The sequence below is a fragment of the Falco rusticolus genome, chromosome 1 (assembly GCF_015220075.1).
Source record: "Falco rusticolus isolate bFalRus1 chromosome 1, bFalRus1.pri, whole genome shotgun sequence".
In the NCBI taxonomy this organism is placed as follows: domain Eukaryota; kingdom Metazoa; phylum Chordata; class Aves; order Falconiformes; family Falconidae; genus Falco; species Falco rusticolus.
The window spans coordinates 27,560,164-27,585,855 of NC_051187.1; the positions used below are offsets into that span (position 1 = coordinate 27,560,164).

The 25,692-nt window shown below is 54.5% G+C and overlaps 1 protein-coding gene across 3 annotated transcripts in view; it reads left to right on the top strand.

Annotated features, from left to right (window-relative positions):
* Positions 1–25,692, top strand: part of SEZ6L (seizure related 6 homolog like) — a 50,611-nt gene that overhangs the window by 14,860 nt on the left and 10,059 nt on the right. For 2 of the 3 annotated variants that reach the window (XM_037375274.1, XM_037375275.1), the window contains exons 2-6: positions 16,493–17,233; positions 17,488–17,621; positions 23,758–23,950; positions 24,550–24,735; positions 25,169–25,334. In XM_037375274.1, coding sequence (XP_037231171.1) covers positions 16,493–17,233; positions 17,488–17,621; positions 23,758–23,950; positions 24,550–24,735; positions 25,169–25,334 — 1,420 coding nt within the window. Of the gene's footprint in view, positions 1–16,359; positions 17,234–17,487; positions 17,622–23,757; positions 23,951–24,549; positions 24,736–25,168; positions 25,335–25,692 lie in introns of those variants that run through there. The other variant, XM_037375273.1, reaches the window with a different exon arrangement.

The following is a 25,692-nucleotide window of genomic DNA, read 5'->3' on the forward strand; positions in this document are numbered from 1 at the left end:
CTGGTGGGACCCAGCTAGAGCCTCTGCGTGGGCACAGGGCAGGGTGAGGCACCTCCATGCAGGGCAGGACACCCTGATGTGGGTGGCACAGGAGAGCACCTACAGCGAGCATCTGCGGTGAGACACGACGGGAGAGGCAGACGTGTTCTCTGCTGCCTGCCATGGTTCAGCTGGGGCCTCTTTGCCACATCCTCTTTGCTTGCTTATGACACACATTTAGCTTTCTGCTTCTCTGTTTCAGGGGAATACAGGGGTTTCCTGGGCATTGGCGATGCCCTGGAAGCAGCACTGGGAGCAGAGGACTGGGTGCCCTGCAGCTTGTCAGGCTTGTTAGCTGGGTGCAGCGGCTGTGCCTGCCGTTGCTGCCCGAGCAGCCCTTGTGTGCTCTCAATAAAGAGCCTGTCGTCTTTGTTCCCAATGTACTTGCACCCCCACAAAGCCTATCATTATCCTTTCTGATATAATTAAGATCAATCAAATGGAATAATAGAGCAGAGGTCAAGGAAGGCAGTTACTTCCTCAGGGAACAAGGGTCTGCTTTCGTCAGAAATACCAGGGAGCCAGCTTAATTGTTCTAAATTTCAGAAATTACCAACGTACCTTATAATTGCATGTCCTCCTGCACTGGAGGGAGGAGGGACCCGAGGGAGGCTTTGTCTTGGAATTCACTGCGTGGCCCTGCATTCAGCTCTCACCCCACAGTCACTGCACCCCCTACCCTGGTGGATGCTGTCATAGGGCAGCATGGCTAAATTAGCTTTTTTTCAGGGTCCAATGGGTCATGCCACCAAAACCCAGCTGGTAGGAAACTCTCTGCCCAGCCGGTCCAGTATGGGTGCATGCGGGTGCAGAGGGATGCAGAGGTGGCTGGAGCCGGGCAGGGGTGGGGGCTGCACCCTACCCTGGGAGTGAAGGCACCGATGCTGCTTCCCGTGCAGGAGGACCATGATTCTCTCATGACATCTTGATGACTAATGAAAATAAATTTGCTATATGTATTAATTAAAATAAAGTGCAGCGGCTTGTCATTGGGCTTGGTGGAAGAAGCTGTACATAGGTTATCATCATCCAGCATAGCACAGTGCAGAAATGGAATTAGTTCTGCCAGACCATCTTTAAAACACAAATCACTGATGACTGATACAGCTGACAATTAATTATATAAAAAACAGAGTCACTGGAAATAAAGCAAGAACTGAGAGGAGCACCAGCAGCAGCCCAGCTGCCCTGCAGTGATGGACCCAGGCTGGGCTGTGCACCCATCCCAGGTTCCAGGGCAGTGCAGGGTGGCAAAAGCTGTGCCAGCCCCAAGCTACTGCTCTGCTCCTGGCAGAATGACTCCATTTTACTAGGAAAAATTAAAAAAAAAAATAATTAAATAGAATTTTATATTTCTTCAGTCAAGAAGAAATTTATATTTCTTCTTGTCTGAAAACAAGTTAATTTTTGAAAAAGCTAGCCAGTGCACTGGTGCATCCTGCAGCATGGCAAGGCTGGATGCACAGTGACATGCTGGGTGCTGTGTCTCCTATATGGTGCTGAGCAGCTGGCTGTGCCGCTGACATGGGGAGCTGCCGTGCTGCCAAACCCGAAATTGTTTTGACATAATGAGGATCTGGCAGCTGAAGTGCAGTTTATTACTTTCTTTAGAGAGAAAATACTAAGTAATGGAAGAGGTGACTGCCCGATAAACTGCATCACATTTGCCTGGCGGTGTTCTGGGCTGTTAAATGGTGTTTGGGAGCAGAGCGTGTCCTGTCCCTTGGCCACGTGTGGTGTCGAGCTGTGATCACTCCGCTCCACCGGGGCACACCGGGCTGCGGCGTGGGAAAGGGGAGCACTGGGCTTTGCCCTAGTTACTAACAGCCTCCGCGGCACAGACCGTCCCTGTAATCAATGGAGTCCAATAACTATAATAACCACAAACATCAGTAACCCAACACTTTTCCTGCCTTCCTGATTGCTAGCAGCAGGAATGTTCGCAATCTGTCAGGAATCATTAGACGCCAGAGCTACATAATTTCAGAGGAGTACAACAGGGGTCTTTTCAAGGGCACTATGCAGTAGCAGGCAGCAGACGGGCAGGTTTCTGCATAGGCGCCACAAGGGGAGAAAATGCAAAGAAAAGCATTGCTTGGAAAAAAGTTTCTCAGGGCAGTTCCTTGGGGAGATGTGGGCTGCAAGCATCAGTGGGACATGACCCCAGTGCCTGGCCTGGCAAACCGACTAAGCAGGCGGAGCTGAAACTCCACTTAGTCCCCAGGGAGGGAGAAACGGGCCGTGCGCAGGGGCTTGGGGGTGCGGGGGATGAAGGCACAGCCTGGGGTACAAGGAATACCCAGCCCTGTCCCCCTTCCCTCACCCTGAGCATCGCTAGCTCTGCCCGCCTCTCCCCAGCGCATGGTGCGATCGCCAGGTGCTGCATCCCCGCAGTGGGAAAAGCCCAGTGAGCAGAAAGTACCATGTACCACAGTGCCAGGCTTCACCGGCACTGCCCTCATGGCTCTGAGGCACCTCCACACCCCAGGAAGATATCCAGGACCCGATGGCCTTCAAATCCTACCCAGAGACACTCCAGGGCATATTTTGGGGTCCTAAAAAGAACCCCTCTATGCTTTTGGGGTACCACCGAAAAACCCACGAGAGGAGAGCAGCCATGGACAGCAGTGGTGCCAGCTGGACCCTCCCTGGCTGCTATGGCACAGGCAGTGATCAGACCCTGAAGAGGCTGCTTGTATCTGCTCATCTCTTAGGAGCTTGGACTAGAGCCACACTGTGATTCCTGTTACATCTTGCAAAAGAAATGTAAAGCTTTGCCAAACAGATTTGTCAAAAGGCAGCTCAGGTCTACCCCATGCTTTGCAGTCAATGCAGCAGCAGTGCTATTAGCTCAGGCAGAAACTGAATCCTCTGGCTTCCCCCACCCGAGATAGTTCAGGGCAGTGATGCTGCAGCACAAGCATGGGGCTGTTCTGGTCACTTGGATCTCTAACGTTATATTGTCATCTCATATTTCCTGTTCTGGAATGGGAATCATATCAAACCAAGCTGTGAACACACTCCAGACAGGTAGAACAACAGAAGGAGGTTTTGAACAGTCAGGTAGTCCATGAATGTGACTGCCTGGAAGTGAGAGCATGAATGATTTATAGTCAGGTAGAGAAATAGTCATCCATTATAATTAGACTAAACTTTGTCTCCCCAGATGTTTTACGGCTTTGTATCTTGCAATTGTTTCCCAGCTGTCCCCAAGTGCAGAGACTTTTAGCTAAACTCAGTGGGTGATAGCTTTGGTGGCTCTGGTGTGCCTGGTGGGATGCCCAGGCTGTCCCCCTGGCCTGGTGTGTGTCTTGGACAAGGTAGGGTAGGCAGGGACACAAGTGTGGTGCCCTGCTGGGCTGCAGCCCAGCAGCAGAGGTGTTTAAGATCAAGGGATGCAATTTGGAGCCTGTGGTGCTCCTGCAGAGCCCCCAGTTGGCATGGCAAGAGATGCTCCTGGTGCTTGGGGACATCAGTACATCAGGAAGAGGAGCTCTCAGGGGCAAAGCCCTTCTGGCCATGGTGTACCAGCCTGTCCAGCCTGCCAGGAGACCAGGGGCATCCCAGCCACAGCACTGTAGCCAGGGCTGCAGGTGCTGAAGGCTGCTTGCTCACTCCTTGTGAGTAACATCCCACCTACAGTAAAGCTGCTGAAACCCAGGCTGCATCCCTGCTGGAGCTCCTGCATCCCTGCAGGGGCTCCTGCATCCCCTCCATCACCCAAGAGGCAGCAACAGGGCAGAGCAGCCCTGCCAATGCATCAGCTCATGCAGCACAGGCATCGAGAGGCACTGGCATGGCATGGGCAAAGCCAAGCACAGCCCAGCCAGGGCAGGAGCAGGCAGGAGCCCCCAATGGCATTGTGAGAGATGAGCCATTTAGGAAAGAGCAAAGCATGAGTTGCATTTCACAGGGCTGACCCTCTCCCAAAGAGTTAATCGCAGCACTCACTTCTCAAGACCTGCTCCGCTGCATCTTAACAGTGATGGGAGATTAATTATTTCAGTCTCAGATAGCTGACTAGAATGGGCTTTTTGTATCTAAATATACTCTCTCTTTAGGAACCCATTTAATTTTATATCCTGATATAGACGACTAGGCTGGATGATTAGTTGAAAAAGGAGCTTCTCTTCCCCCAGTTCAATTTGTATCCTGAAAAGCTGCCAAAATACTCAATTCCTCTCCCTGGGCAAGCCCTAAGGAATGAGCATTGGGACCACTGAGCCCAGAAGAGCCATAGGATCGATTTGCCTTCACTGCTTTGTCCTCTTGATGAACCCCTCCAGAGCAGGGACAGCTGCCGGGACATGGCAGGTCTCCCCTGCCCCGGAGTGTCTATGTTTGGTGCTGGCTGGGGCCAGCCTGGGGGTGCATCTGGCCAAGGTCAGAGGTTTGGCATCAGTGATTTACCAGGGAGGCTGAAAAATGCTATGAGAATCTTTCTATTTGCACCTAGTGAGGCTCAGCCTTCAAAAAAAAAAAAAAAAAAAAAAAAAGAATTACTCCTTGAAACCACCCTGTTAATTTGTTTCAGACAGGCCTATCCGCCCGTAACAAGGCAGACACCATGTCTTTCTTACATTTGATATTACAAAAAAACTGCAGTGAACTCAAATGAACACTGCATCAAAGTACTGCTATCTCTAATGGCTTTGCTCCCCTGCTCCTTGGTCCCCACCAGCCTGTGTATCTCTGCTGAAATATCAGGATAATTAATCACACCCATCAGCTGAGGAGGCAGAAGCAGTGGTACCAAGCCAGGACAAGTCAGCACACGACAGTCGTATCGTTTCCATGCTGTAAATCTCTTGATTCCTCCATAATTGGATGAGCCTCTTTAATTCCTCTTCCTCGTTAGCTGCTGCCGCTGCTTCTCCTGCAGTGGAGCAGTGACCCAGCTCGTGGGCACTTGCGTCCCCTTGGGAAGGAGCTGGGCATCTCCCAGCATGGGCTGGGTTCATCCCCAGGGACCTGGGGATGTGAAGGGTCTGTCAGGGCTGCTCAGTGCTGGTGGTGATACTGGGGGGTGAGAGGTGCTGGGGCACTGGTTCTCAGGGCACAGCAGGGCTGGGGCATCATGGGGACATGGGGATCCACAGGCAGCAGCTCTGGGAGCTAGGGGGAGCGTCGGCAGGTCCCCACACAAATGCCTGAGAGTCAAAGTCTCATTGATTCCAGCTCTGTGAAGCAGCACTGGGGAGGAAAATCCATTTTCCTCGTAGCTTGGAGAAGTGTGTAATTTCCAGGCATCTGTCAGGCTGCTGTGGATCGTTACAGCAGTTACGAGCTTCTCCAGAGCATGGGGAGGGGGAGAGGTTTGCAAGTTTAATTCCCATGTTCCTGTCCATGTCCTTGCTTCTGAGCAAAGAAAGTCAGGCAGTATTGCTTTATCACTTAAGCAGGTTTTTAAAAGAACATTTCATTCTCGGAATATTACCCCCACCTGCAAGCAGTGCCTGCCACAGAGCCCAAACCCACGGCTTCCACCTGTGACCAGAAACCCCCTCACCCAGGCCAGTCTGTGGGGGTTTTCTGCCTATCTCAGCCCAAAGCTGGGGCCAAGCATGGGCGTGGGCGTGGGCATCTACTGCCACCAGGGACCATGCCCCAGCCTGGTGTCCCTGAGCATCACACCAAGCCCTGCTCTGACCACGAGCAGCAGACACAAGTGAAATGCCTTTCCCCTTGTTTGCCTTTACTGACAAGGGCAGGTTTGCTGCTGGGTGCAGGAGTAGTGGCCAGGTGGACAGCAGGGAGGAGAGCCCAGTCCATGGCCACAGCTACTTGGGCTGGGCACCACTACCAGCATCCTCACCCAGTAATGAGGGTTTCCATAGCAACCTTATTTGAGCATTGCTAGTGACACAGATGTAAATTTTAAAATGAAATATTCAGACCACAGTCCTATGAGCATAAATAAACTCCTGCACATGGCCAATTTAACAGCATTTTAAAGCAGTTTGGAAACTCCCCAAAGCCACAGGAGTCTCTGTGGTATTAGGGAATTCAGGAAAATGGAAGGAAAAGTGCCCTGACCCCATCCCACCCTGGGGGCCCCAGCGCCCAGCTAGGTCCCCAGTCTGAGCCCAGCATGGCCCCGAGCTCCAGGGCAGGATCAAATCAGCAAGGGAAGGTGCTGGTTACAACCTGTGCTGCAGAAGACGCACTACTCAAGGACTGCACACAAATGATGCCCAGATGCCCACAGAGATGGGAGGCACATGGGTCCTGAAGGTCCTCGACCTCTGCTGCAAAAACCTGAGCAAAGCCTGGGCGTCTCTCTTCTTCTGAAGTAACTGCCTATTAATTGCTCTTTACAACAGCTACGGTGAGGACAGGCTGGCTGACTCCATCCACCGCAGCCAGCTGTGGAGCCCCACAGTACCCCAGAGCACCCCAGCACTTATTTTTAAGAGCCACTTGCATTGCACAAGCACTGGGAATCACTGCAGGATACTCTTACTGCCCTTGAAGGCGCAACATCCATGTCTTCCCGGCAAGCAGGACCAAGCACTGGAATCTTGGGGCTCCCCACACCCCCAGGCTGTCATCCCCATAGGGCAGAAGGATGTGGGGACGGGCACCCCTCCTGCATCCCTTGTGCTGCACTGGGCACCAAACCGTGGGAGAGTTATTTTCTGCTTTCTCTGACTGGGATAGAAACGTTTGGATAGAAGCCATCCACAAGCCTTCCCGCTCCTGCCTCGCTGGCTCTGGGTGGCACAAAATCACCTTTATACAGGAAAGTGACTCAGAAATGCCCAATACAATGGGCAGATACTGCTCTAGCTGCGTTTATCTGTGGCCCCCCATGGATGGCTGAATGATGATTAGATTGCTGCTATTTTATTTGCTTATCGGTTAAACTGTCAGAATGCTCTTGAGGAAAACTTTTTTCTATTTGAAAATCTTAATTTGCTGAAATTGTAATCATAGGAAAAAAGTAGGTTTCAAATCTGTTTGGAGACAGGTGGCCATCGAGGCTGTATCAGTCTTTTTTTGACATTTTGAAAATGAGAGACTGTTTTGATTCAGGTTTTTCTGCTTTTCAAGATTTAAGGCAAAAATCTTTTAAAATCTGAAACCAAACCAAAGCATTTCCAATCCATCACGCTGGAGTGTTTTAATGGATGCTACCTGCTTTTTTTCAGATCCTTGGTTCACACTCAAACCCTTTATATTTTTCTCCCTGACTGTGAAATTTATTTGGCGTGTGCTGGAGACCAGCGTGGGACAGAGGCCCTGGGCGAGCATGACATGCATGGGGCCTGCGCTGCCCCTTCCCACCCACACAGCCCTCCATCAACTCAGGGTTGCATCACAGAACCTCAACACACCTCTTTTATCCAAGATCTGGATCAGCCCTGTGTGAACTCACAGAAGGAAGTTTCAGATTTAATTAGCAACACGCACATGCCTGTGCTGCCACGGCGTGCAGAGGGCCAGGCTGGAGGGCAGTGGGAGCGCGGGCAGGAGCTCTGCATGCATGGCCACCAGCCGGACAGTGAGGGCAGTGGGACAGGCAGCACCACCTCTGCTGCCAGACTCAGCCCCGCACAGCCCTGCTGCCTGCCAGCACACAGCAAGCCCTCCTGACCAGGCACTGCTGCCTGCGGGCACTCACGCTGTGGCAGGAGCAGCAGCCCTACGCAAGGGTTCGCATCCCCCCCAGCACGCGGGAGCTGGTTTCTCCCATTGGGGTAAACGGCAGCACTTGCCAACCCTCCTTCATCGATCTGGTGGTAATGGGTAATTCCGGGCATTCAGCCTGCTCCTTCATCTGCTCGCATGCTGTCACTGGCTTCAGATCACCTTCTGCCTGCATGCGCTGCAGGCTTCGAGGAGGGAAGAAGAAACCTCTATCTTTAGGAAGACAAGTTTGGCCTAATCAAAGTGGCTGCAGCATCACAACAGCCTGGGCTGCAGTGGAGGCTGCCGGGCTCCTTCCTTAATGGCAGGATTGGCGCAGCTGCAGGAGCAGCTTTGGTGGGAGCTTTGGTGGTGGGCTGCAATGTGTGGAGCCCCAGTGCGGGGGGGAGGTGAACCCCAGCCTCCTGGGGCTCAGCCAGTTCTGTGCCGAGGGAGGGCATGGCTCTGGCAGACCTGCCCAGCCTCAGCATTTTGCTCACCCGAGCCCAGGAACAGAGAGAGCCTCTGCTCCAGAGCACATCCTTCATGTCGCACGAGAGGTGCCAGCCAGCGTGCGGAGGCAGTTATGCTCATTATAACTATTGATTGCCCCGTTTCACCTGCCAATGGAGCCTATGACAAGGCAGAGATGAACCATCTGCTGGGGTTCACCGCTCTGCTCAGTCCCCTCTCCTCGGCTGCCTCGGTCCCTGCCGTGCCATCCATCTCAACCTTCAGAGGACCTCATTCAAGGCAGGGAACACAATAAAAAATTGAACTCTACTCTGAAAATAAATCAAGGCAGCATCATTTTAAAGGAAAGCTTATTGCATGTCCCCAGCTGGTTTGGAGAAGTAGCTCTGCTGGCACAGAGCATCCCTGAATGTGGGTTCTCCATACCAGGGCAGTGCTGTGTGCCATTCCCGGGCACCCACCCCTCAGAGAGCTCCCTCCACAGTCTGGCCAGCCCCCCCCTCACCTGCCTGACCTTGCAGACACACAAGGGCTCGTGGTCTCCATGGTCATCCCTGGAGCCAGGCACCACAATGCCTCCCTGCTCCCAGGCAGGCATCACATCCCACTGGCAGTTCCCAGCCAGGGCAAGCGGTGCTGTGCCAAAAGCAGCCCACCCCAGAGTGGCGTGGCATAGTATGGCAGATCTCTGCAGCAGCATCCCCAACTTAGAGAAATCCTCGCAGCTCCCTGCAGAGGCTGAGCCTGCAGCCCTGACCCCGGAAAACCCTATGCACAAACCAAGCCTGTCTACCTGGGCTGGCTTTATTGCAGAGTGGGGCCAGCTGCTCCGGCAGACCCTTAACGAGGGCTTGTTCCCAAAAGCAGGGCACCCCTAGAGCTGGCATGGGGCCAGGTGTGTGCAGAGGCTGGAGTGCTGGGGTTGCAGGATCCGTCCCAGCTCTCAGGGAAGGCTCGGGTGAGATGTCCACAGCAGAAGCAGCTCCGGGCAGGATTAGCCAGTCCCGGCACACCGTCAATCCGCCTAAACCCGTCACACAGGCAGAGCACAGGGGCTGAATGCCGCCATTAATAGCATCCGTATAAGCTTCTCAGGGTTTCTGGTATAATCAGATCGCTAAAACCTTCAGGACGGTAACTACTGAACTTGAGCAATCAAGCCGCCATCCTCCAGCAGCCTGGGAATGTGTGCTCACAGCGAGGCAGTGATAGCATCGGCATTAGTAATGGGAACCCAGCGATACAGCTACTCATGGTTTAGCTCTTTCAGGAGCACAGCAGCAAAATGAGTGCTATGTGATTATTTCAGCATCCTTTTATCAAGCATGTGCAGTTCCCTAATTCCTCTAAGCTCCTCTGGCTGAGATACCAGCAGCAATCAGATTTGCCTATTTCTCTCCAGCCATGGCACCTCTGGAGAAGCACGTGCATGTCTGTCATCACTGGCCATGGGACACAGTCCCATCTCCCCACCTGGGGCTGTGGGAGTCCTGGGGACCCTCTGTCATGAGGATGAAGCACTGGGGCTGTGGATGATGATCTCTGATGTTGCAGAAATCACAGTTGATGGGGTTGTTTCTGAGGAGGTGGCTGCTGCTGCAGGCACTGTCCCCAGGAGGTCAGCTAATGGGCAGTGGCTCCTGCCCTGTGCTGAGCATCCCTTCAGGCTGCAGGTATCCTGCAGCCAAGATCCCACCCGAACCCCAGTGCGGCACCATGCTGGCACCTGTCCTGCAGACCCAGCACAGCCCCACGCCAGCCTGTCCATTCCAGGGGAACTGGGGATCCCTGGGGCCATCCCAGGGCCTCAACCATGGGCAGGGACCATGGCAGTGTAGGCAACGTGCTTTGCTGCCAGCTTCTTCTAGTGCTTTGAGTGCTGCGCTTCCCATCCCCTGCTCCTCTGCAAAGGCTTTCAGGGCTGGAACAAGCTCTTTGCTGTGCCCTGAATTGAAAGTCCCTTGATTGGGGGGGGGGGGGGGGGGGGGGACGGGACTCTGGCATGGTAGCAGCACAGGCAGTGGTGCAGCTGCAGCTGCTGCCGGCAAGGAAGGTCTGACAGCACTGTGGGTTTCAGTGCCGTGGGTTTCAGTGCAGGTTTTGTTTGCAAATTCAAGGTCCAGTAGCTGGAAGTGTCATCTCCTGCTATGCTGGTGCTGTGTTAAAGGCAGAGTCTGGGGGTGCCTCATGCCCAGGAGTGCAGCCGGGCCCCCCTCTGTGGGGACATGGGAATGCTGGCACTGCGGCCACCTGAAAGCGCTGTGTCCCTTGCCCTGCGCAACACACAGCCAAGCTGCTTTTTGAGAGGGACAACTGAAAAACCTCTTTCACTTTTATGGAGAACAAGAGCTGATAGTGGATGAAATTGTGGCAAAGGGGAGAGCTTGAGCTCACATTTAATTAGTGTTCTTTCATTCGCCTGGCCTTGCAATCTCATTCACTCTTTTGCTCAGTACATTATGTTGCACTCAGTTAATGTGCCTGGGCCATCACAGCAAATTCCAAGCTACAGCCCAGAATCTGTTGCTCCATGCTCACAGATCACAAGCAGTAAGTAGATCTATTTCTGAGTAGTGGGAAACCAAGATTCTTCAAAAAAGCAAGGGAAAACTATCCTACATGGCAAAAAAATAAAAGGCTGTTTGCACCTGAAAAATATTGTCCTAAGAATTAGTTGTTCTTTATATGGGCAGAAGGATTGCGTGGGTAACAGAGCACAGAGCACAGGTATGTTGGTCTTTGAGGTCGTTGATTTTTTTCACGCTGATGGCAAGTTTCAAAGAGGCATTTGTAGTCATCTATGTACATTTAAGGATGCTTTTTGTGCCAGGGGCCCTCTGTGAGCAGCTGACAGTGCTGCTGAGGTGGGCTGGTGGCTTGTGCCCTGCAAGCACCCAGGTCAATGCTGGGTCTGGGCAAGAGGAGCAGCTTTGGCAGCCCCTGCCCCTCTCTGCCCTGCCTGCCCTGCCACCCCTCAAGAGCCCCGTGCCATCAGCCCAGCCCAGGGGACTGGGGCTGCATCCCTGCTGTCAGCCCTCCCATGCGCAGCACGGTGCGCTCCGCACCCCTGCCCTGCAGAGGAGCCAGTGCTTCCGACGGCGGCTAAGTATAAACTGTGGGGGAGTGAAAGCTGGTTGGAGATGTCCTCCCCAGAGCTGAGCTTCCTTCCTCGGTGTTTACACGCCGGTATCTAGGCAGATCCCAGAATAGACCTGAAGATGAGCTGTCGTTTTGCATTAAGGTCACTTGTGCTCCAAACTGTCCTGGACGTTTCTGTCCCATCTTGCAGGAGCAGCCACCCGTGCCAACACCGCTGTGCAGAGCACAGTGCCCCGGGTGCCCTGGCATGCCCGGGGGGAAGCAGGGGCTGCAGGGCCACCTGCAGAGGCTTTTGTGGATTTAGAGAAGCCTTTTTAGTCTCAAACTGCTTGAGGAATGCTCCTGATCAAGATACAAGATAAACCCCTTGTACATCTTGATAGCATTTACTTCCTCTGGAGCTGGTTTAGCAGATTAGAGCAAGGTCAAACGCAATCATTTCCACCAGCTCAGTGTCTCTAGACTGATTGCTTGTGCAGAACTGGTTGGATTTTGGCTGCCAGGACAGGTCCTGCTCTGCCTGCCCTGACCCCCAGCCCAGCCTGCCAGGGCCCGGGGTGGTGGCAGGGAGCTTGGGCACCCTGCAGCACTGGGTGACGTTAAGCAGCCTCAGCTTGTGCTGGCAGTGGGCAGCAGAGGGTGAGAGCCCGGCTAGGAAGGCTCCCCAAGCAACCGACCTGTGCTGACATTTCCTGCCTGCCATTACAATAATAGTTTTGCTAAAGCAACTCAGATTAAATCTACAGAATTGATCACAAAACCCCAATGGCTTATTTAGCACTCCAGTGGATTTAGGTGGGCGGGCTGCACTGCTGTGCTCCTGGGAGTGGAGAAGGGCTGCAGAGCTTCCAGAGATGAGTGTGAGCCACAGACCCCCATGGTCCTGTGCTGGCTCCTGGATAGAAATGCGCGAAAGGTGCTTGGGGAATTTCAAACCTCATCTCTGCCCATGCTTACCCTGTAGTCCCTGGAGGTGGGAGGATGGCTGTTTGCATTCAGATCAGCATGGAAAGTATCTTACCAAAGTCCACCCTTATCCTAATATCAAATATGGAAACCTACTGCAATCCTTCCTTAAGGATGAGGATATTCAGTTCTGCCTCTCCTGCTGTTTGCTTTTCCTAAAGCCTTACTCACCCTGGAGAGGCCATGGGCAAGGGAGCTCACCTCTGCGGGCAGCAACACCCACTCCGTGTGCCCCGCTGGGAGGGCAGAGCTGGGGGTTCCCTTCCCATGATAGGCACCAGGCACGAGTGAGCAGAGGAAAGCCAGCCGAGTAGGGGGCGTGCGGCTGTGCCAGGGCGGGGGGGTCATGGGGCAGCACCGAGGCGCATGGGCTGGGACCAGGGTCTGGCAGCACCAGGGAGGCAGCAGGCAGAGCTGGCAGCCCACACCACAGGGACATGCTGGAGCACAGCTCTGGTTTGGGGGTGGCAATGCAATCTGGAATTAAGATTGTTAATCAATTCTCTTTCTGGTAATGTGAAATATGCCCTTATTAATCACTGATGCCAGGGGCCCCCTGTGCTTCCATCTCCCTGCTCCAGCCTGGCTGCATTCTTTGCTTCCCTGAAGTACACATTTGCCCTTTACAAACTAAAGCATGTTAAGTATCTCATTACAGACTCACTATACAGAGTGTTTTATTTCATGCTTTGTTAAGGACAGAATCGTTTAAATGCATACTGGCAAAGGATCTAATAAGAAATTAGTCAACTTTCTGAAAGCATAAAATATGGTTTAACAGCAACATCCGTTAAGAATTAGAGTTCATGTGACAAATAACCTGAGGATGCTGTTTTGCTGTTTCTGGTAACACACCAGCTTTAAGGTCTCAGGTTCCTGCAGGAACACCCTGACTGTCCCACTGTGGGCCCAGTGTCCCACCATGTCCCACCACATCCCAGCGGTCAGTGAGCACCCTCACCTCCCAGGGCCGTGCTGCCTCCTCCTTGTCTGACAGCCCCATCTTCTCCCGCAATGGAGAAACCATTTTGCTGCAGAGCACTAAAACCAATGAGCTGAGCCTTGGCCAAACCAGCGGCACTGGGAGAGCAGCTGCCAGCCATCCATCCCAGGCTTGGGGTGGGAGACGAAGCCTAAAGCACATGAGAACCGTGGAAAACTTGTCACAGAAGGAGCTGACACTAGCACTGCCTTGGGACCGATTCCCTCCATCACCCTGTGGCAGGATGCCCATGGAGGCCAGTCTCGGACCAGGACCAGGATGGAGAGGGAAACAGAGACACTCAAAAACAAGCAGAGGGTGTAGGGGTTTCTGGGCTGCCCCACCAGCAGTGTGGGTGGGGATGACGAGGCACCCACGCTCCTTGGGGGAAGCCAGGGGGGATTATTCAGAGCTGACACAAATCCCGTGGTTGTGGATGACATGTGTGAAATGTCTCTTAATGTGCTAAGGGAATCAGCTAATGAATTTGCTGAACCACTGCTAATTAAAGAATTTTTTAAGTCAGGGGAAACCGAACAGGAGAGGCCTGGTAGCCCTCGGTAGCTGGGGCTGGCTGACCCACTGCTGGCTTGGGGCGGGCATGGGCACAGCACCGGCTGCCCCAGGGAGCTGGGGCTAAGGACCAGCCGGGGTAACAGCAGCATGTGCAAGGGCTTTCTGGGACCAAGGAGCAGGAGCAGCTCTGACACTGCCCTGGAACAGCCTGGCAAGAGGAGAGGCAAGCCCACCCGTGGCCGAGGGGAAGGCTCCCACGCTCCTGCAGTACACCCACTGCACAGACCTGGACAAAAATACAGCTCCAGCCTTGGACAAGCAGATACGGGAAGCTCCATCCTTCAGGCTAACTCTCCCAGCTTTTGCCTTTCCCTGTTGTGTTCCTTTACCTTCAATTCTTGCCAGAAACTGCTTCAATTTTCTAGAAGATGGAGCAAAGTCAACTTTCAGCAGGCTGCTTGTTTCCCTCTGCACAGGCTGCATGTGCCTGTCCCTCCTGCCCTGTAGGCAGCAGCTGCCCCATTAGCAGCTAGGATGTCCCCTGTCCCTCAGTGTGTTCCCCAAGGGTGACACTGGGCTGCTTTTGCTGCAAAGCAACCATTTGGAGCAGCGACCAGTGCTTATCCTTGCACAAGCTGCAGCAAGAATAACTGCTTGGTTATAAAGGGAGCTGGCAGGGATCACTGGGACATGCAAAGCCAGACACTGCCACTCCATTGCCACTGTCGGTCCCTTTTCTCGCTGGTACATGTGGAAGTGACACTGTCCGAGTCCCTGGTCCATCTGGGCAGGTGTTTTCACCTTACAGCGTATGAGCCCAAGTCCTGTAAAGCCCCTGATCCAGCACATCCAAACAATGCAGGGGCTGAGCGTTATGCATGCAAGTCAGTTCTGAGCAAGTGCACACCTCTGCAGAAAGCAGAGCGGGTACCTGAGTGTTTGTAGGATCAGCACTTAAATGTGTAATGAGAGGCCACAGCTGGATGGCACAAACACGCTGGGGGAGCTGCAGCGCGGCTGGGGATCATGAGCAGCATAACAAGCAGCCGTGCTCTGCGGTGTCACCGCCGAGGCAGGTTTAAGGTCCTCTACAACTTTCTTCCCTGTCAGGAGCCCTCTGTGCAAAATCTTGGGCAGGGTAGGGGGGAGGGTGGCTGACTGCATGTGCCCACACAGGGCAAGAGGAGCACCAGCTCCCCCAGCCCAGGCAACGCTGCAGAGCAAAGCCAAGCCAGCTCACTGATCCTCACCTGCTTCCCCATTCTCTGCTCAGCTCTGACCCAGCACTCACATAGTTAGCTGCAATGAGATTACACTTCTGTGCTTAGGGCTGAGGAGTTAAAGCATCCCGTACCAGCAGAGCCCTTGTAAATACACTGTTGCACCAGGCTGCACTGAGGCCTGCCCGGCATGGCACTCGATGGCTGTGCAGCCGCAAAACTAATGCTAAGGCATCAGAAGCAGAAGTTGAAAGGCATTAAAATCACAGGGTGATGTAAACAGCAGTTGGAGTCCGGGGGAACTGTACTCCTCCAAAGCAATCAGCCAGCAGTGTCCCCGTGTTTCAGGTTTCATATCCAAAAATTCCTTTCTTCCTTTTCATTCTGGTCCTACCTTAATTAGTAGAATTTGAAATGCAAAATTCAAGTCAAATTTAACGCCGGCACTGTGCTTTTGTTTAAAGTATCTCTAACACTACTTGCAATGAATTGCCCAGGTTGAGCCAGAGGTTTATCCCACTTTGCTGGAATCTGCTTGGAACAGAAACCCTGGCTGCTGCTCTGGTCCTCCATCCCACAGAGACCTGGCACTGTGGCAGGCACATGTCCCGGCTGCCCCTGTGGGAACATCGCAGCAGCCTGAACTGCTTTTCCGAGCAGATCGATGCCTTCATTTGCAGTCGCGAATGGGAGCACATGCCCAGGCAGCCCTGGGCCAGCAGCAGGGCTGGGGACTTGCAGAGACCCCGTGTTTCAGGGACTCCAAACCCTCCCAGGGGAGCCGAGGGGGCTGGAATTACAGTCTTTAAGTACTGTGCATTAAACACCTTCCCTGGCAACTGCTGTTTCCATGGAAAATGTTGACACTCTGCCTCTCTGCAGCATTTCACAGAGCCACGGCACTGCTTACAGCTTATTTTACACCATGGATCACAGCCCAATCAGACCCGTTGGTGGTGAATAAATCTGTACCTCATGCAATTAAACTCCCTGGCCAAAGCGGTGGCGGTGCAGCTTTGATTACTCTTTCCTCCCTGCCCATCGCTTTGCCCAACACAAAAGGTTAGTGGCTGCCTAAGGAGAGACTTTACAGAAGCAGGTGGTGTTTTGGTGCAGGATGCCAGAGGAAGCCGGTTAATCGGCGTCGGTTCCCCGCCAGGCAGCAGCGTGGGGAAGACAATGGGAAAGAGCCGTGGCCTAATCAGGCACTTTGCAATAACCATATTTGCTGATGACAATTGCAAAAATAAAGGCTTTTCACAGAGACCGAGCCAGAGCAACAAACTCGGCAGGGGCGGGTGAACCTCTCTGAAAAAGTGACCTCTAGATAAAGAGACCAAATAGCAGCTCTGAAATGGTGAGATAAGGCCACCGAGTATCAGCAAAACCCAAACTTTCAGGGAATTGGTAAAGACTTATGTTTGCTTTCCCATAATGAGCCCGTTTGGGAGAGCGGCAGGCATTCAATCAGCCGCAGCTCCTCAGGGGCCTGATTTCGTGCCACTGCCACAGTTACAATTTCATGCCCAGAATTGCCCAAGTCCCACTTTTCCCCGTTTTTTTGCAGACGGCGGATCAGGGACAGCGCTGGTCCCCACCAGCCCAGACCCTCTTGCTGTGGATGAGCTGATGGACAAGATGGTCGGCGGAGCTGAGGAGCTCAGGTACACCACAGGTTTGGCTGGCAGAGCCGGAGAGCTTGGGCACGCCACCGCCCTCAACCTGCTGCCAGCTGCAAAAGAAGGCACCCAGACGGCAGCGGAGGAGGCAACACTGCTGCTGCAGAGCCACATCCCGCCAACACCCACCGCTGCCCCTGAGACTGATGCAAAACAAACTTTCCCTGTTAAGAAAAAACCACCTACTCTAAAGCAAGTAAATATGGCAAGGAAGCACCCAAGACCCAAGCCCACCCTGCCAGGGTCCCCCAGGGCTGCCTCTCCGGCCAGCCTGCTGGGCTCCAGGCTCCCCACAGCCACCCAAGAGCTGCATGTGCCAGCAGAGGCAGCGGCCGGGGCAGGGGATGTGGAGCAGAGCCCCCCTGAGCTGCCCTGGGGGGGCCAGGCCACCACAAGCCCCCCCGCACTGCAGATCTCCCCATCCACACTGCCGCCAGCGGTTCTGCAGCCCTTACCCAACAACATGGGGGCTGCCGGTGAGGCTCCGACAATGGCTCCTGACAGCACCACTGTTAACTGGACAAACAGTGGAGAGAGAGAGGTGCACGGCTCTGCATCAGAAGAAAGCCAAGAAACCACCACATCCACCATCATCACCACCACCGTCATAACCACGGAGCCCACACCAGGTAAGCCATGCTGCCCGCATGGGGCCGGGTAGCGCGGGCATGTAACGGCAGCTGATGGGGAGCAGCTGTGTGCGGTGCCGGTGGCACCACCAGGGTTCATGGGGCTGCCTAAAATCTGCACTTCAGCAGTGGTGGCCGCTGGAGCCAGGAGCCAGGTGCTGGGTTTTAGGGCAACGGGAGCACCTGGGCATGGGAGGGGGCTGCTGGGTGAGCCGTTTCCCCCAGGCAATTGCTGATGCACTGTTTCCCCCCAGTTCTCTGCAGCATGAGCTTCCATGACCCTGAAGGCTACATCGACTCCACAGACTACCCCCCGCTGCCCCTGCACAGCTACCTGGAGTGCACCTACAATGTCACCGTCTACACAGGCTACGGCGTTGAGCTCCAGGTGAGAAGCACGTTGGTGAGGGGATCACCATGGCCCAACCCCCCTGCTCCACAGCAGCAAATGATGCAAAGCACACACAGCTTTGGTTATGGCTGCCCCAGGCACCTGCACTTGCTTAAAAAAACCCTTCCTGGGGAAAAAAGTATATTTTTCTTAGGCCATGTAATAAATAAACTGTGTATGGGAACTGGTGCATCCTGAACATCAGCAATGATCAAAGCATTAAAACGCCATGCAATTAATTTAACAACAAGGCACTGGCATGCTGTTTGCAAAAAAGCCTTCATGGGAAGGGGCTAAGCCACAGCAGCTGTCTGCAGTATAGCCACTGGCCCCCTGCCCTCACCCCCCAGCCTGCTGGAGGTGTGCAGGCAGCCCCGAGGGGTGGGGAGCTCTGGGTGGGCAGCCCAAGCCCCCTCTCCAGCCAGCACTTGCTTTGGATGGCTTCTGACAAACAGCCCCTACACCAAAGCAGGGCCACATCCCTGCCAACTGAAGGGTAAAAGCCACACCGACAAGGAGGCATTTTGCAGCAAACCCCAGCAGCAGCAAGTATGCATGCTGCAGTACCAGGCCAGGGTTGAATTTCTGTGGGAAGGCGTCTGTGAATGCTGTGAGCTGGCACACATGGGAGCACAAAGCAGTGGGCACGGCTGGTGCCGGTGCAGCACACCCCGTGCCAGGGCTGCCGCCGTGCTGGTGCTGTGCAAACCCATCAGAGCATGGGGGTCTGGCCCAGGCAGATGTGCTCCGTCCATTCTCCCTGAAACGCTGCATCCCACAGCCTGCAAAGCTGGGAGCATGCTGGGTAGGGGCCTTGACATGTTTCAAACACCATCAGTCCATGGTCTCCAGGCTCTGGTGCACAGTCCTTTCTTGTTCTTGCATTTCTCCCATGTCACCATTTACATTCAATTAAAACCCATTAAATTTTCTGTCTAATTAAGAATGTGCATTAAAAGGAGTAGTAGTTCCAGCGAGCTTGTTCCTGCCATCCCTCCGGTGGGCACACACGAGAGGCTGACCACCATGGCACAAGTGCCTCCATGAAAGCAAGCCCCACTGGGGAGGTTGCCCTGGGAGCTGGTCTTCCCAAATTCGCAGGGTGCTAAACATAGGCTGCTCTGCTGCAAATTCACCTCCGTCCATAATCCATCAGGTGACACCACTCCTGACCTTGCTCCATTGTAAACCAAGATTTTAATGGAGCGTAAAATTAGCCTCTCCACCCCCCAAGCTTTGGATTTCACTTTGCTGATGCTTCTGAGCATTGCAGACAAATTAAACCACAACAATAGGTCTGCGTTGGCTGAGCATGGTCTCATCTGGAGCTGGCTGAGCATGGACTGAGCAGCCAGTCTGGCAACAGTTCCTGGGGTGCCCGAGATGCCTGTGGGCAGCTGGGCAGGGCTGAGCCCCCCGGCTCATGGACACTGGGGAGAGCTGGAGGAGGATGGGCCATGGGGCTGCAGGCAGTGGTGCTGAGCAACCCGGAGCTGCTGCCTTCAGTTGAGCGCAGCAAGCGCCTGCCCATGCCCTGCCCCAGGGCTGGCAGCAGCTCAGCAGAGATTATCAAGGAGGGAAGGGGGCTGCCAGTCCCTGCCCTGCTGCCTCAGCTGCTGCAGCGTCCCTCTGCAGGTGCCCATGGATGGACAAGGACTGATGTGCTCCAGCATGACAGCATCAGCGAGTGCCTGACCTGCGGTGCAGGGAGTGAGCTCTACAGAAGGCTTTTTAACCACTTAGGCGGCAGCAGTGACATGATTTATGTCCCAAAGAAGCTAGAAATAGCATTCATGGCAAGCAAGACAAACAGATTTATCCCCTCTTTAGTTCATGCAAAGGATGTCGCACACAATACATGCTGATGGAAGAGGCAGTGTAGTGCAGAAACATTGTCTGTGTTTGCATGCAAACCTGATTTTAAGACAACAGGTCCACCCTGGACATCATCCCTGACCAGTGGGGCTGGTGCAGAAAGCTCTGGTCCCACGGTTGGGACTTTTCCCCACCATCACAAACAGGCTTTGCTGTAAGGACTCGTGCCCAGCTGCTCCTGACAAGCCTGCAAGACCAGCATGGAAGGTTGGCAGCTGAGAGAGCTGAACCTGGAGGCATCCCCACCTGAGCTGGCACTGGCTGTGGGGGAACAGCGGGCTAGCAGCCAGCCCCACATGCAACAAGCCCCCAGCAGCATACCAGCCCCTTGCCCCAGGGCTGAGGAAATGGGGCACAGCACAGCGGAAAGGCCATTAATGGGCCAAACCATGGGGTTTGGGCTACCTTTAACCTTTGCCTGCCCTCCCAGGTGCCAGGACCCAAGGCAGTGCACAGGCGCTGTGCCTCAGTTTCTCCACCTGGAAACCAAAACCAATGGCTTCATTCTGTGCTGCTCTTCTGCTTGCACTTTGGGGAATAATTAGCACAGTCATGTTGGAAGGTGGCAGTCCTGATTCTGCATTATTTCCTACCAGAAGGGCTGGGACTGGAGGTGGCAGGGAGGACTGGTGACTGCAGGGATGGCTCACAGGTCCAGCAAGCAGAGTAAGGAGTACACTAGCCAGCATGAGCAGGTGGTGGATGGTGTGTACCACTGCTCGCCCCTGATGTGTCAGCCTGACTGAGGGCAATGCCCATGCCGGAGCCGTGTGAGATGGCCATTACCTCCTGCTGCTCGCCCTTGTTTTGCCTGGTGCTGATGAACTCTTTTCCATTGCTTTTTAATTACTTCACATGTACAAGAGCTGCAAGCTTCAGTGGCTCCGAGGCTAATTACATTGGGCAAGTGCTGGAGTAACGCAGTGCAACTTCCTCAGCTGCCTCACTGTGATGTGGATAATTGGTTAACATTTAAGTGATTTGGATTTAATTCACAGCTCCTGTAAGGATGATGGGCAGGGGAGGCCTTGCTGTGAGGAGGAGTGGGGCTGATCTCTCCTGCCACGATGGTGTGATGCAGAAGTGACCCATGGGGGACTCCTTTTTTCATGTGGCTTTGCTGGGTCTGAACTGGGAGCTCTGGAGGCCAGACCTGCTGCTGGTGTGGGAGAAGCCAGGCTGGGCTGGAGAGCAGAGCTGTGCAGGTGCTGCGTGGCCTGGGGAGCTGGGCTGACCAGGCTCTGCATGGAGCCTGGGCTGGTGCACTCCCCTGTCACAAGTGGTGTGCAGTCTCAGCAGGTCCTGCCTGGCGCTGGATGTGAGGATGTCCTGGAAGGTCTCCCCCAGGATTCAGAATGCAGCATGGGAAGGGCAGAACAACTGATGGTAAAGTGCTGCCCCTTACGTCTTGCTAAAGGCATGTGCAGGAGAAAAGAGCTGCCCCTGGGAAGGAAGGTGCTGCATGGGGGTCACCTCCCAATGCAGCATTGCAGCCCTACGCTGAAACTGAGACCAGGAGTCCAGAGCCCTGGGGCTGCTCCTGCAGGTGCTGGGAGCCGTTCAGGGGGCCGTGAGGACCCTCCGCTTCCTTCCCTTGCACCCTTTGGAGTGAGACCCTCGCTCGCTGTAGGGAAAATCTGTCCCTGGTGAGGAGCAGGCTCAGAGCCTGGATGTCAGGCATGGTGTCAGGGAAGGCTGCCAGCAAACCTGCCTGGTGCTGGGGGCTTCCCAGGGCCATGTGAGAGCTCGGGGTCCCTGTTTGGCTCGCTGCTGGCAGCCCCTCGCAGCATCCTGGAGAGAGCCTGCTTGCCCCCGCACCAGCTGGGTCACGCCATCGCAGCCCTGGGAGCTGCAGAGCAGTTGGCTCTCTGAATGCTTAGTTAAATTATACTTATTTTTAAAATTCTTGAATCTTCTTGGCAGGAAATAGAATTTCGCTAAAGAGATTTTCTAGTGGGTGAGCAAGGCTGGCAGTCTGAAGCAAGGATCCCTCCTGTCTTCCCAACAGACTCTTTAGGAGCTGACATCGGTGCAGTCTTTGATTAAAGTAAGAACTTGTCCTCCCCAGCCCCTGGCAGGAGCTCACACATATGGTCCCTCTCACAGCGGCTGACAGTCCCTGGCACGAGGCCACTGCATCCGTCTGTACCTGCCGGTTACTCCAGAGCAGACGGGGTCTGAGGATGCCTGCCTGCCTACCGGGCACGGGAACGGCGGGTCCTTTGCAATGACACCCCTGCTCCAGGCTCCTCCAAGCCTGGGTTTACAGGAGAGGGAGGCTGACTGCAGACCAGAGCAGTGTCCCCACCCCACAGCACCCTGTGAAGGGCCAGGGAAATGCTGCAGCGTTCATCAGCTCCCTCTCTTCTGCGTAGCTCTGCCTGTTTGAGCTGCTCCCCTGAAACCCCTTCCCAGCAGCAGAGCTGGGGCGAGTGAGCAGAGCAGCCCAGCTGCGATCAGGTGCTCAGAGGCACCTGAACATTCCGCTTTCTGGAAGTGATTCGGCGGTAAAGAGCGTGCTTGATGCTAGTTATCACTGGAGGAAGCTAGCTGGAGAACAGGTTTTTCTTGAAGTGATTTCAGAACAAAATACGTTAGAAATACCGTGTAAAAGTCTTTTCAGTTGTTCAAACCCAGCTTAGGAAGCAAAACTCTGCCCCAGCAGGAGTTGGGGGGGAAGTCATTAGCATTGTACGTAGCCCACTTAGCATCCCTGGGTCCCACGCTCCAAAATAATTCATCCCCAATAACATTTAATTCCTTTCATTTATTAATTAGATCTGAGCCATCCCACCAGACAAAATGTGTGCACACCATGCTGGGGAGGCACATTTTCAGGACAAAACCTGGAGAAGAAGAAATGACCTGGGGCAGGTTGGGGTCCAGGGCATGCACTTGGCCCGTGTTTCCAACGTGCTGCGCAGCACCTGCGACAGCTGAGGGCTGCTTTTCCCTGCAGTGAGGACCAGAGACTCCACAGCAACCCAGAACACTGCTGCAAAATAAGGCAAAATCAGCTCCTCCTGGGTTAAGAGTGTGGGCTGGGGTAAACCCAGGCATACTCTGACCCAGTGGGGGCTACTTGGCCCAGCCCCGCAGCAAGGACCGAGCTTTTCCAGGCACTGCTCAGGGCTCATGGACCTTTGGGGCAGGCAGGGAGGTACTCTACAGGGTTGGGCTTGTTTCTCCCGAGGAAATCTCCCTCCTTCCAGCAGAAGGTCAGAGGATGCCAAGTCCTGTGGGTGGCTTTGCATGCAGCTCGGGTGGCCCTTAGAGCTGGGTGCATCCCCGCAGGCACGGTTGTGATAACAGCAACAAATCCTTCTAGTCACAACATCATCGGGAGCGCTTGCAATTACGGGCTAAGGCTGTGGTGCGTGCTAAATATAGAGCCCTGGTCCTCACACTTAAGGAAACAAATGATCTGATGAGCATCTTTCTGCTGAAAGATGAGCTCATTTATTAAGCTAAATGGACGTGAAATGCAAATGTGAGGTTACTTTTCAGCTATTTCTAAATAATAATTAAAGCTTTTTGAGACTGCTCATCATATGCATTTGCCGTGTGACTCCCCATCCATTCCCTGGTGTGGATGAGGGAACCTGGGGAGGATCCCTGGTGCACAGGGTGGATGGTGAGCACTGAGCCCTACAAAAGTACCTAGTCTGGTTGCAGAGCTTGCCGGGCAGCCCAGCCCCGGCTGGGACCAATGAGCCCAGGCCATGGCCACACTCCGTGCTGTGGTGCCCCGAGATGCAGGTCTGCTCCCAGGGCTGATGCGGGTGGAGCTGGGGCCCCACTGCTACCCTCACCAGTGACTGATGGCACCCCTCCATCTTTCTCCTGTCTAACCCTCTACCACTTCTACCCTCCTGCCCAAATCCCCGGTTTCAGCAGGGAAGCAGATGTGGGTCAACTTGTGCATCACAGGAGCATCCAGCTTCAAAACGCAACTCAAGTGAGCGGCTCTAGCTGCCTGCACCCGCTGTCCCAGGGGAGAGAGGGGGGGTCAGTCAGTGGTCATGGGGTCCCTCGGCCTCATGCAGGGCACACACTGCTCCATCTCTGCTGAACAAGCAGCTCCTGTCTGCAACGAGCCCCCAGCGCTCAGAGCAGTGCAAAGGGAAGGCTGTGGAGGTGTGATGCTCTGTGGCTGTAAATACTGTGTGTGTTCCAGGGCTGGGATACGACCACCCACTTAGCACCCTGCTGGGTCCCCCACCTTCACCCCTGCTCATGGGTCTCTGCTCCCACCCAGGTGAAGAGCGTGAACCTGTCAGACGGAGAGGTGCTCTCCATCCGTGGGGTGGATGGCGATGCCCTTGTGGTCCTGGCCAACCAGACCCTGCTGGTGGAGGGCCAGGTGATCCGCAGCCCCACCAATACCATCTCTGTCTACTTCCGCACCTTCCAGGATGAGGTGGTAGGGACCTTCCAGCTCCACTACCAGGGTAGGTGCCTCCTCAGCGTGGGTGCACAAGTGGGGGTGGGATGGGGTGTCAGTGCCGTGGGGCTCAGCCCCACCAGACTGCAGGGGTGGAAGGATGCTGGGCTCTGTCCCCACAGACCAGCTGGGCTCCTGTTTCACTGCGTGCCCATGCTCAGCCTGCCGGCAGGGCCAGCTCAAGCAGCAGCCTGTGTTGTGCCCAGAGCAGAGGGTTCAATGTGTTCAATGTGCACTGATGTCCCAGACCCCATCGCTGGCTGTGCTCCTCACACCCGCCTTGCCCCCTTTCTGTCCCCTTGCAGCAGCTCTCCTGCACAGGCTCAGACTGCAAGTCTATTTTTTTCCTTGAAGAGCTATAAAAAATAAATGAGTTCAAGCAAATGATTTTTAAAATAGAAACTGGGTCTGGGCAAAAGCAGTAACAGGTGGAGTAGCAGCAGCATGGTGGCTTGTCGGTGCTCTGCAACTGGCACCCGGCAGCGAGGTCTGTCCCTGGCAGCATGGGCACATCCAGCACGTACGTCCTCAGTGCTCCCCCCGCTGACTGCGGGATGGCTCTGAGCAGACAAGCCCTAAATTCCAAAATGTGTGTGCTTGTTCCAGTGTTTATGCTGAGCTGCAACTTTCCACGGAGACCTGACTTTGGAGACGTCACTGTGATGGATTTGCACTCGGGTGGAATTGCTCATTTTCACTGTCACCTGGGCTATGAGCTGCAGGGTCCTAGGGTGCTCACGTGCATCAACGCATCGAGGCCGCATTGGAGCAGCCCAGAGCCAATCTGCTCAGGTACGCTCCTCATTAGCTAGCCTCAGTGCTAGGAAAAACTGGGGTCCCCAAAGAAAAAAATTAGAGTTTCTTTCTTTGTACCATGAGTTGAATGCAGTCCTGGGGGACAGTGAAAGCAATGCCCAGCTCCTGCACACAGTGCAACCTGAGGTACTGCAGGTTTTCATGTCAGTGGCAGCAGAATCTGTGTTCTAATTAGGCAGGTAAGGGAAAGGAAATAGTAGATTTTATGAGTATGTGTGAGTATATATGTGATTGCATAAAACAGAGCAAAGCCAAGCCAGGCAAGAGCTTCATGCATTAAAATCTGCTGAGAAGAGCTGGGCAGGCATCAGCAGAGGGGTTCGAAGCCCTGGGTGCAGTGCCTGCCTGTACCCTCTGCCTTGCCCTGCCTCTTTGCCCGCCACAGCAGGATTGTGCTCTGTTTTGACAGCGCCCTGTGGCGGGACGGTCCACAATGCCACCATCGGCCGCGTCCTCTCCCCCAGCTATACCGGGAACCAGTCGAGCAGCATGTACTGCGTGTGGGCCATCGGGGCTCCCCCGGGCCAGAAGCTGCACCTGCATTTCGAGAAGCTCCTGCTGACTGAGAAGGACAGGTGAGGCTCCAGGAGCCCTGGTGCTGGCCCAGGTGCTGCCCGCCAGCAGTGAGGTCTGCAGTGAGCCCTTTCCCTGCACCCCGGGGACTGCAAAGGGCTTTGCTCTGCCCAACGTGGGGAGCAGGGTGCTTTGCTGGGTGCTAAATATACCAAAGCTTGCAAGCTCCCAGCTGGTCGCAGCTCTCCCACCTTGCATGTCCTGCTCCCCCGTGGCCGAGCTGCAGGTGTTGCGGGAGGCAGCACCGACCCAAGCTTGGGTGCAGCATGGAGGAGACTGCCAGCCAGAGGATGGTGACAATGGTGGCAGAGAAGGGTGCTGGTTCAGATGTTGAGGCACTCAAGAGGCACCACAGGTCTG